We start from the raw sequence: 11,799 nt of genomic DNA on the forward strand, positions 1-11,799 counted from the left end.
AGTGGACCGTGACTCAGATGTCACGCTTAAAGAGGCATTGGACGTCAATAACACACTTTAAAGGTAATACCCCCACTCTCTCCTTCCCTTTCTCACATTTTTCCACTTGGTGTGGGTGTGTTATTGTGTGTTCAAATGAGCAGTAAGTGAGCAATGACACAGTCAGACCCTTGGGTCATGTCAGACAGAAAGAAGAAAGCAAGAAGAAAGAATCAAAAGGGAGGCACAAGGTTAGAGCAAACTAGAGCAGAGTTCAGACACAGAATTTCCTTTTCCATTAGTCAGATCACGGTCTGCACTTTAAACCTAAACCTTTAAACCCATACACACCCCATCACTGTATGTAAATATTTGGATTTTGGCATGGTTGCATGGTATTCAAAATCCTCCCTTAAATATGCCTTTTTGGATAAATACTATCTAAGGGAAATATTTAGCATGATTTATGACATGTGAGGATCCTTGACTGTTATTTAAAACAGTGCTTGCTCAGTCAGTGCAGACATTTACTGCTCTGAACTATGAATATTGAGCTGCTCATCATAAACACTTGTTGGTGAATTGAACAGCCAGAAGCATCTGGATCTACACAGTGGAAACGCCCCCTGGATATTCTACATTGTAGTGTCCTTACCTTTTTTATGTATGTCAAAATACTGATTTGTTTTAAGGAAATATTTTAGTAGGTTTTCTGGACTGAAAAAAAAAAAAAAAAAACACAAATCAAATTCAGCAGCATGTAAAAATATAGTGACTAATGGAAAACACAGTTTGTGAGGCTATAAACAGTTAATAGAACCATTTTCTTTTCATTCAGACAGAAAAACGTATCTTCAAGATCAGTTGTTGTAAACCCACTGAGTGTCATTAGGTTTTTTTGGTTTTTTTTTTCATTATACAGTATGTCTCCATAAAAATTATAATGTCTAAATGTTAACATATTGGACTTAATACTACCCTGATACCCTGATGGCCATATCTTGAGATCTACAGGGTGTGGAGCATACTGTGACCAAGCACATATGAGACTGAAGTCATAGCAATAAACAAGTCTGAAGAATCCACCAAGTTCATCCACCCACAGGTTGATTGTTTTTATTCTTAAATCGGCTTTTTCACCTGACATTTTAAGATATGGAAAGGAACTGTCTTGTATTGATCAAGCTTCAGTTTGTGATCATAAACTCAATGTTTTGTATTTATGAATTGTATCTAATCTACTCAGTTTTCTGTAAGAAGTGGTGTCTACCAGCAAAAAAAATATTAAAATTTGCTAATGGGTCTTAATCTGTCATCTTTCATAAAACCCAACTAACCCAAATGTGGACTATATTCATAATAAACTATGTAATAAATATAATAAATATTATTAGCATTATATAAAGAATTTTGAAAATAATACAAATTTTGAATAAAATGAAATTAAATCCCATTTTATGATTATATGTAATTGTTGAAAAAAGTTCATTATACACTAAAACAAACTGATATGCAAGATTAAGAGCATATGTAATAACTGGATACTTGCAAATAAGAAATGAAAGTAGAATGGACTAAGGGTACTACCAATCTAAGAAATTATGAAGTCTCTACATGGTTGTTTATACTTCTCCTGCTTGTTTTATAAATTGTGGGTTTCTCTGACAGCTGTGTGTTTGGCGCCACCCTTTGACTTGGAGATTTATTGTTGCTGTTTGCTAACATAATAGACACAGTCAGCAAATCTGTGCCAAATGGTGGAGAGTGTTGGTGCCTAGACCGTAGGAGGCACAAACAGATGTTTGTTTATTCATATTTCAAGTTTGATGGTGGAACAAAAAGCAGGATTATAGATTTATTCTTACAGGATTAAATCTATAATATAGTAAGTAATGTTTACAAACACACCAGCCGTGACACTTCACATACTGCTAATGTTGAGGTCCTTCAAAATGTCATTGCTGGAGTGTTTCATTAGCTATAAAGCACTCCTTATCCAACACAGATGTCATCCTGAATCTTCAGTCTAAGAAGGGACCCTGAAATGTTCACCAAATTAAAACGATTACAAGCAATATTAGGAAAATAGAATTCATTTTTCTTACTGGCTGGCTAGTATGACCTGGTTGAAAATAATCCACATTCTACATCTGATTTGCTGATCAAGCTCTCACAATGATTTCCATCACCAGAAGTTGCTGGCTTTGAAGGCAGCTAAGTGCCGAGACTCAGAAAGAAAGAGAAATTGTATCACAAACCCATAAAGAAGAAGCCTGGCCAATATAGAGCCCAGGCCTGATCACTGTCTTGAGATTTGATTGAAATAAATGTTTTTCATTGTATCATATGCATTGTTATTTTTATCAAATTTTATGTGAAAGTTCTCCTTATTTTGTCTTTCCTCCACACCTCCAACTAAAGAATCATTTTTTTCCACCTAGCTCAGTTGTAAGCAGCAAAAACTATACAGTCACCTGACAGCCTGCGCCACATAAACTAGTTGGAGCTGCTGTTGCACCGCCATCCAAGATGGGAAACAGGATGGTAAGAATTAGTCTTTTAGACACAGTTTGGATAAATTATGTTATGCATATGTTATGAAAGTGCTCGAAAGTGACTGTTTATGTTTTTAAGATAGTTTAACATAGCTTCTTACAACCACAAGAATAAACACTTAAATGAGCATTTGTACTTCACAGCAGACTTCAATCAAGTGTTTTTCTTGTCAGAGTCCTCTCAAGGAAGAAAAATAGCACTATTAACACACACGCATGCATACACACGCAAATGTGTGTACACGCCCACACGTAATGCTTTCAACTATAAACCTTTGACCAAATGCAACAAGTGATTTCTGCTCTTCTGTCAATTTATTTTCTTCTAACACTAACAGGTGTTTTACTGTCATTTAAAACACATTTTAAAGCTTCATACGTTGTTCCACTAGCCACTAAATGTCACCTGTTTCTGAAAACTATTCTTGTAACTACTGATTGTAAATTCCTGCAGGAACAAATGACCAATAGGGTTGTATTTGGTTGGTGGAGAATCCCACTTAAGCAGAAGGATACTGCAGTAGTCACGCTGACTGAAATAGGCATTGTAAACATCGCAGCCCTTAAAAAAAGGATGAGACCAAGATGAAACCAGATTCTGTCACCTCGCAATCTCAAAACCTTTAACCCTATTTGATCTTAAGTGATGAAGTGACAAGTGACATCTTTCTCTCTGTGTGATTGCACTGGTCCCCATAAAAAGCAGCCGATGGAAACTCAACTTGGTCAGAGACCGAGGTGGGCAGTGGTGTTGCCATCCAGCTCAGCAGTACCTAGAAAAGACCCCAGCAGACTGCCAGTCTCCTTACTGCTTCGTTGCTCATGACTCCACCACCTCCTACCATGACCTCTGACCCCTGCCCAGGAGAAAGGCGCCACCAATATGATGTAATTTCTCCTTAACATGGGCCGCTGGTCTCAGCTGAAATGTGACCCTGGAAAAGTAAATATGTGTGTTTGCTTGGTGGAATAGAACGAAACTTAAATTAGAGAAATTTTTAGCTTACATGTTCAGGGGGCTAAGTGACATACATAGTGACATAAATAATCAATTTCAGTTTGGCAATGTGCGTCACAGTTACATACCACTATTGCTATTTTGTGACAGCTGATATTATTAAGAGATTTGATCAAAAAGAAACATTTTTTTATTATTTGAAGCAATTTTTAGATATTTGATGGATGCGTTTACTTGATAAATACTGATGACACTTTAATGACCTACCCCTGTGGGAAAAAAGGAAGCCTTTAAAGGGATACTGATGTGCAGCTTGCACTCTTTGAACTGACTAAACTTTCTCTGGCCTTTTCCAATCTGTGCTCAAAGCATTCGCTACTCGCTGTCCTGCCCACCTGTCAAGTTGCATCAGCCCTCAAAGAGCCAGAGAAGAACCATGCACCATGACTTGCCTTTATTTCCACAGCCTCTAAACTGTTTCTCACAGTCATATTCACACCTCTCTGAGATCTAAAGAGACCACAGAGAGGTCTCAGACAGGCAGCGCTCATGTTAGACCGCCATAGTTTATTGTCAAAAGAAGACTGGTGTGTCTAATGTTTCTATATGCCCCAGGATATACTGTAGATTACTTTCCATCCATATATCCATCCATCTGCCCATCCATTTGTCCATCCATGCATCTGTCTGTCTATCTATCTATCTACCTGCCATAAATCCAATGTAACCTTTTCTTTCTATACTTTAGGAACAGACTGAGTGAGTTTGGCAACCTTGGAAAATTGAGTCTCGAAAAGTATGGAGTTTTTGCACAAAAATGTGTTGAAATCACATGTATCTCCAGGACCAAGTTCTGTTGAAGAAACCTCTGTGTAGCAAGACAGTTCCCCTTTCTGCAAAAGCTTCTCTTTAAATATCACAAGCTATAACTATCTGAAAAAGAACAAAAAATACTGTGAGGTTTGGAATCTTTACAAATTCAGATTGTCTTTTTCTTAGTGATTCAGACTCGTGTTAGCAGGGAAATGACGCACCCCAGACTCAGCCTTACCACTGTTTCAACACACAGTCTATCCCAGCATAATGTGTGTGTGTGTGTGTGTGTGTGTGTGTGTGTGTGTGTGTGTGTGTGTGTGTGTCTTTGACCGTCTTTCTGGTGCTTCACTTTCCTTTAGTTCACACCCACACAGTTTCCCTTTTGACTTGAGGTCTAGCCATTCTCCTGACCTCATCATTGTTACAGTCAAGCGTAAAAGGATCCAATCAACCATGATCTTCAGATTAAACCTCACATTATTGTAATTGAGAATAATGGTTCCCATATCAGTTTCAGTCCAGCTCTAAATTGTATTTATACATATGTGGAAAGAGAAGGACCCGAGAGTCAGAAGTTCAGAGCACACAGGTTGGGTTGATTTCACGTTAGCCTTTTTTTTTACTGATTCTCCCACCGGAGCAGTTTATCTCTGCAGATCCTCCACAGCTCCTGCTCCACTTATTAATGCTGTCACAGTCTGTGTCAGCTTAATAGGTAAAAAGTTGTGTCAAACTCATTCCTTTCCATTTTAAGATTATGGATTAAACAGTGCTCTGTGAGAACCTCAATGCTTGAGACATTACTTTATAACATAACTCTGCTTTAAACACAACAACTTTCTCCCTGACCTCTCTGCTGTGATCTTTAGTCTTCATGAAAATGCCTGTTTCCTAACGTTCTCCAACCAAGCTCTGAGGCCTCCACTGAATAGTTGTAAACGTACTGAGAATAAATTACACACAGGTGGACTATTTTCACTCATTAGGTGACTTCTGAAGGCATATGGTTTAGCTTAATTATATTTAGGGCTGTAAAAGTAAAGAGAAGTGAATAAGAATGCATGGTGCAAATTTCAATTTTCTATGCTTCAATATTTTTGGAAGCTAGCTGTCCTGTTGCTCCCAGTTCATAATTTTGCAGTACTTATTTATTGGTAAGTACTTTGTCCTTACCAATAAATCCAGTTACATTGTCGTTGGTGGTTTTGATAAATATCAAAAGGTTTCAGCATTTTTGAAATACACTGTGTGTTCAGCTATGCAGGACTCGCTTTGCAACAAAGTTTTATAGCGACACAGGCCCACTTTAAATGCAAGCTTCAACTACACACATAGGATGAGAATACCGCGGCACACATTAGGGAAACGGCATGTCTGCGGCACAAAACAGATCACTGGTAAGCCCACCCAAAGCTGGAAGCCTTTACCCTCGTCATTACCGAAAAACGGTGCCTTGCAGCTGCTTATTTCTAGGGGCAGCAAAGCTCTCAGGCATGTGCAGTGCACGCAGTGCCGTTTTGACAGCGTAGTTAGAAAGTACTGATGAAAGCGGAGAGGCTCAAAACGCTCTGCCGCTCAAATTAGCTGTGGACCAATCTGTGCCGTCATGGCCCCCTGCAGATTCTGTTGCAGCGAACCATAAATGTTCCTATGTGAAGCCTCTGCATGGCTACAGCAAGCCTCTATACAGAGTAGAGGAGAGCATCTTTTTCTTGCTGCTGCGACTCACTGCTGGGTTTTCAATTACATCAAATACGTCTCATGATTTTATGCCAGAACAAACTGCATTCATGCTTTCTTTATCCTTCTACAAAGATTCTCATGTTTTACTCATCAGATAATTAGTGTCTCACTAATATTTTAGTCTCCAGTAACAGTCCTAGTCAAGCAGTTTGGCAGAAATAGAGCCACTCTATGCTGATGGAAGGGAGAGCTCCATGCTCTCTTCATCTTTGCTAATCTGCTCTCATGTACACCACTCATACTGATACCCTTTCTGCAGATTCAGCTGCTGAGCATGTTTGTCCAGTGAGGTGGAGAGACATCCATAACCATAAAGCTGTCTCCATACAGACACATTTTAGCGCTTCCTTCTCCTTATATTGTCCTCTCCCTCTTTTTTTGCTCGCTCTTTTAGAATCCGTCCATATACACTAAACTTTTATAGTAGACTATAAAGCCCAACCTTTTCCTCCTTCAGAGCTACTTTACTGCAGCCAGAGTTATGACCGACACACAAAGTAAGATTCTGCTCAAGTTCTCCAGATGTCCCAGCTGTCTAGACTCAAAAACAAAACAACAGACTAAAGACGAAAGAGCTTCGCTTTCTCCTTCTTACCTGAGAGAAGTTTAGCCCATTAAGGGGGTGACACTGCTCCTCAACCCGCTCCACTGCACCCGTCTTCTTCCTCATTCGTTCTGCCTCTTGAGCCAAGAACAAGTCCAACACCGGAGTCCCTCTGGACCGGACGTCCCACTCCGTCAACGAGTTTACCATCAGCATCACCCACACAGGCCTCTTCCTCTCCCAGTTCCCTGCGATAGCGTTGAACAGATAGTCGGCGTACAGGCCACGACCTCTCTGGTCCGCCGTCATCCAATAAGGCATCATGTGTTTGACGTAGTCCAGGTGGCGTTTGAGGCGACGGTACAGGTCTCGCGGCAAAAGGGTCTGCAGGTTTTCTCCGTGGGGGAGCAGCTGGCAGCTAGTGAGCTTGGAGATGGTCAGAGGATCTGTGAGGTCCAGCTCAAAGAACACGTTGCTGCTGCTTCGGAAGGCTTGCTTGGAGCTGTCGGGGATGAAGTCCCAGACTCGGGTGTAGGGAACGTGGATGGTACCAAACAAGTAAGAGGGTGGCTGAGGAGGTGTGCGGTTTATTCTCCACAGGAAAGAATTCAGCTCGCTTTGCTGTGGAAAAGGGAGAGGAAAACCAAAAGTATCACTTTAGAGCAGTTAAGCTTACATTAGAACTAGAGCTGAAGAAATATTTCTCTGAGCTTAAAAAGAAAAGAAAAAAAGAAACTAAAATGAAAACGGGTTTTTGTTCAGTAACAGAGAATTGTGGATTTGAAGGAGTTTATAGCAAGGCCTCCTGCATTGTAAACAGACCCTCGTGTATTGTTGAGGTACATACTTCTGTTGCCAAAGCCTCTTTTCACCATGTGTAGCATTTTCAAGGCAACAGTGCAAATGTAATGCGGCGTTGAAGCTTATAAAAACAAAAAGCCGAAAGAAACCTGCTCTCCATTCTGACCTCACTGTGATACTTTTGTTTGTGATGTTTTTGCACTCGCCACAAGACAGGAGATGCGATGCTGACAGTCCTAAACACAGCATTGTGTTTTTCTGTGGTTTCCATAACAGGAAGCATTTGTCTGTTATGCTTATATTCATAAAAAACAATGTCACAAAGGAAATTAAATAATCATAGTCATTTTAAATAAACATCAGACCGTGTTGCATTTTAAATATGTTTCTTGTTAAGAGCTCAGCGAATGTGCCGTGCATGTGCTATGGCTTTGATGTTGGCATTATTCGAATATGAAAAAAGAATTTGCTTCTCTAAACAATATGACGCTGCTGGCCACCGACGCACAGTGTAATCAGGCGACTGAGGGGATGAAACCCATTACAGTAGAATAAAGTTATTCTTAGAAAATGTTTACCTCCACAATTAAATCAAGAAGATTTCCCTCATCTGCGCTCTAGCCATACTGCCAAGTTTGCCTTTAAAATTTCAAATAGCAGCCAAAATGAGCAAAGACTTCTTGCTGGATGTTCTCTTTAATTAATTGCAATGAGCATCCAGTATTTTTCCTGGCAGTCTGCTGCAAGGGCAAACTAAACAGAGCTGCTATGGTCTGGATGATTTCATTACAGTGGTTTGAAGTCTTTGCAGATAAGCCGGGACACTTAAGAAGAGTAGATTTTGAGTTTTATTTTGTTTTTAATATTTTCCTGTCAGGGTCGGATTTGTAAATTCTCCCTTCATCGTATTTCTGAGAAATGGGAATAGGGTATTTTTGTTCTGAGCACCAGTGCCAGCCCAAGTAGTTTGAGGTCCTAAGCAGAAATCAATTTGGGGCCAAGCTCCATTTAAGTCCACCATCCACCACAACACTACTGACTTCCCTTGATATTGTCCAGTATATTGTTCAGCGAAATCAGTGGCTTTCACCGAATTCCATCTTAGGGGTCTTAGGGTAAGACATACTGAATATAGATTTTCAGATATTTATTTGTTGGGGAGAAGAAAAAGCATCTTTTTTGGTTCCCTGATTCCTGGCGCACTGGTAACACTGATGCACACACTCCACCCCAGTAGATGGTCATAATGCATCTAAAGCATGTCTGCCAACCGAACGGATTATGCATTGAGTACTTCAAGACTACAGTTTTACTTTAATGCAAAACATGTTTTGTGAGCGCTGACACCAGGGCTAACTTTAGCTACAACAGGCAGCAACAAAACAGATGACAAGATTCAGAGCCAAAATAAGTAAGTCCACATCTGACAAAACTGTTCATGCATGTGTATAGTCATGATTGATTCTGTCATGATTGAAATTTTATTCTCAATGATTGCTGATGGTAATGCATATTGTTAATTCCTAAAGGTGACATTTGAAGTGAAATTCATTTAGAAAAATCTGATTAATCTGGGGGTAATTACTTACAAAACCTCTAATTAATTGAACAAAAAATGTGTAGTGCAGTGCCTTACACAGACTGATATTCTTAAGCTTCTATTTCAATTATTTATGATGGCAACAATGCTTAATTTCTCATAAGGTTGGACTACTATAAATGACCAATAAAAAACATTTTTAATGTAGAAATTTAGGTTTAATAAAGTGCATGTTTATTACCTGCTTAAGGGTTTTCAAAAGATATTTTTAATATGACAAATGACCCTCATCGAATGTATTTTCTTATAATATATCATTTACTGAATATGACTGTGTATATTTCCAAGTTCAATATAGCATTCATATCCAATCTTGCTCCTGTTCCTTCTTGATATTTTCACAAATAGTTGACATGTGCATACAATGTTTTCTTGACTCAGACACAAGCAGCATAAATTATTAAATAATCTATAAATCATGACTCGGTTAACACAAATTTGTGTGTTTGTCAACATGTCCAGTATGTTGCATTTTTTTCCCCTGTTCCCAACACAAATAGAGTGGTGACAAATATTGGAAAACATCAACAATTGAAAAACAAGCATGTATACAAATATAAGGAGGGATAGATTCAATCATTTAGTTCAATCCTCCATATGAAGTAAATGTGTTGCAGAACATATTTGAAAAACTTTAACACTGCCAGACAAAAAATGTAATGTAGTTTTTAACTGTGGTAAAAGTGATAAATATTGTCAAGAAAACATTAAAAAACGCAGACGTTTTAGATAAAATACAAAAAAAAAGGGGACATTTTGTAACTTTTTTGTTAAAAAGAAAAGTTCAATAAACAGTTTAGTTTTAAAAGATCACAATTTCCTGATTCGTATTACTTATGTTGGCTTTAAAGGGTTAAGATGACTTTTAGACACGGAAAGTGTGGTCGTGCTTGACTTATAACCGACAAGAGGAGAGATCCCCTCTGCTGAGGCAGGGCTGACTTTTTTTGGAGAGCTTTGACGCGCGGTGCTCCTTTTTTTATGAGGGTAATTACTCCTAATGCAAAACAGAGACCACTGTACTGACGCATACAAATCACACGAAGCGCAGGGGCACGAAGTCTTTACATTGAACTCTAAAAACAAAACCAGTTTTTCAGACATAATGATATAATGACATAATGATAATAACCTCACTGCAGATACTTGGAGAGCGATTTTCAAGTGCCATACACCTGTTTCTTAGGTGATGCATTTTTTTTTCTTCCTGTCAGCAGCAAAAAAAAAAAAAAAAAAGCGTGTGGGATGTATGATTAGTGTTCCTCTGCGCACATAGGAAAATCTTTGATTTGCCCTGTAATAACCTGTATTTGTTTAATAAGCCGCACACTGTGTTGAAACATGACCACTTCAGAAAGGTCAATGAAACTTTTCCAAATGAAGTTAAGTCAACCGTGGGTGTTCTCTACTTTGTCACATAAACAGCCGTAAAGTTGGCAAGCGCGTAGTTTCCTTTGGCAAACCCGCTCATTGGGAAGGCCGAGATCTATACAATCCTATAAAGAATCTCTTCATATTTTTACATGTGTATAGTAATAATAATAATAATCATAACGGTTATTAATATTATTGTTGTTAAGAAGAAAAATATATTATTTATAAATGATATACTTTGTTCAAAGCTGCAATTTTTTTTCAAGTATTAAGGCATCAATACAATAGATTTTTGAATAATTATTTTTGTGTGCCGTTCAGCTATGTTTAACACCCATTATTCGATGTTAACTGCGACAGACTGGCGACCTGTCCAGGGTGAACCCCGCCTCCCGCCCGGAACGTAGCTGGAGATAGGCACCAGCAACCCTCCCGACCCCATTAGGGACAAGGGTGAACAGAAAATGGATGGATGGATGGATGGATATTCGATGTTAATTCCAGTTTTTCCATTCTCCAAACTGCTATAGTATAAATGCAAACAGAAAACAGAAAAATCATCTGCTATTTTGCTAGTAGGGCTGCAAAACATGCAGGTCTGTGTATTTTGCCACGGACTTGTTTTCTCAGAAGCAAATTATGTAATGAGTCTAATAAAAGGACTCTTCTGCGCAATAAAATCCCCCAATAAAACTCACCGACTTCGGTGGGTCGCACTGCCTCGGTCTGCCCGTACGCCCCGCACCCCAGGGTGCCACAGTTTGCAGCAGACCGCCCAGGAGGATCCAGTTGAACACCGGCAAGTAGAACATCTCCCCGAGGTGACAGGACACTTGTAGCACAGAACTTTTTTAAAATTTATTTTACTCTCTCTGTCAGACTGCGTCCTCTCCTCTTACTCTCTGTGCTTTGAATTAAAGAGTAAAAAGAAGCGCTACCGGTGGCCTCTGGGCTCACATGTGCAGCTCGGCTGGAGCACCATCCCGCCTCTTCACGCACTCCGCCTCTGAGTTTGTTTTGTTTCTGTCTGCAGTTTTTCTCGTGTCTCTTCGCACGGAGCGCTCCGGGGCCACGAGCTGAAAAAGTCTTAGGGAAAAGTTTGCACTGCGCGAGTTTGGACGGGGGCGAGAGAGAGAGAGAGACGGAGAGAGAGAGAGAGAGGTGGAACGACATGAGTACACCCCTCACCCCTCCACAACATTAAACACAAAGTATGCATACACCATCACAGCCCCTTTAGAGAGGAGTGAGCAGCAGGTCCAGAGCGGAGGAGGACATGCGTGTGTGAGAAAAGACCCTAAAGATAGACACAGAGAGAACGCTGCGAGGTTTAAATCGCCTTCTATTCTTGAATTTACCTCAATATTATGTCTGTCACAGCCGGATATGTACTGTGTACTAATCAGCATTAACGAGTCCCTCCAAATAA

General features: G+C 39.6%; 1 protein-coding gene across 2 annotated transcripts in view; it reads right to left on the reverse strand.

Moving 5' to 3' along the window:
* The window catches only part of trabd2b (TraB domain containing 2B), an 81,231-nt gene extending 69,694 nt beyond the window's left edge, over positions 1-11,537 (reverse strand). Inside the window, exons 1-2 of one of the 2 annotated variants that reach the window (XM_028026628.1) lie at positions 11,069-11,533; positions 6,647-7,216 (exon numbers count right to left, since the gene is read on the reverse strand). In XM_028026628.1, coding sequence (XP_027882429.1) covers positions 6,647-7,216; positions 11,069-11,182 — 684 coding nt within the window. In that variant the 5' untranslated portion in view covers positions 11,183-11,533. Of the gene's footprint in view, positions 1-6,646; positions 7,217-11,068 lie in introns of both variants that reach the window. The other variant, XM_028026629.1, reaches the window with a different exon arrangement.
* Between the last annotated feature and the right edge of the window lie 262 nt (positions 11,538-11,799).

Source organism: Xiphophorus couchianus, chromosome 9 (assembly GCF_001444195.1).
Source record: "Xiphophorus couchianus chromosome 9, X_couchianus-1.0, whole genome shotgun sequence".
NCBI classification, from domain to species: Eukaryota; Metazoa; Chordata; class Actinopteri; order Cyprinodontiformes; family Poeciliidae; genus Xiphophorus; species Xiphophorus couchianus.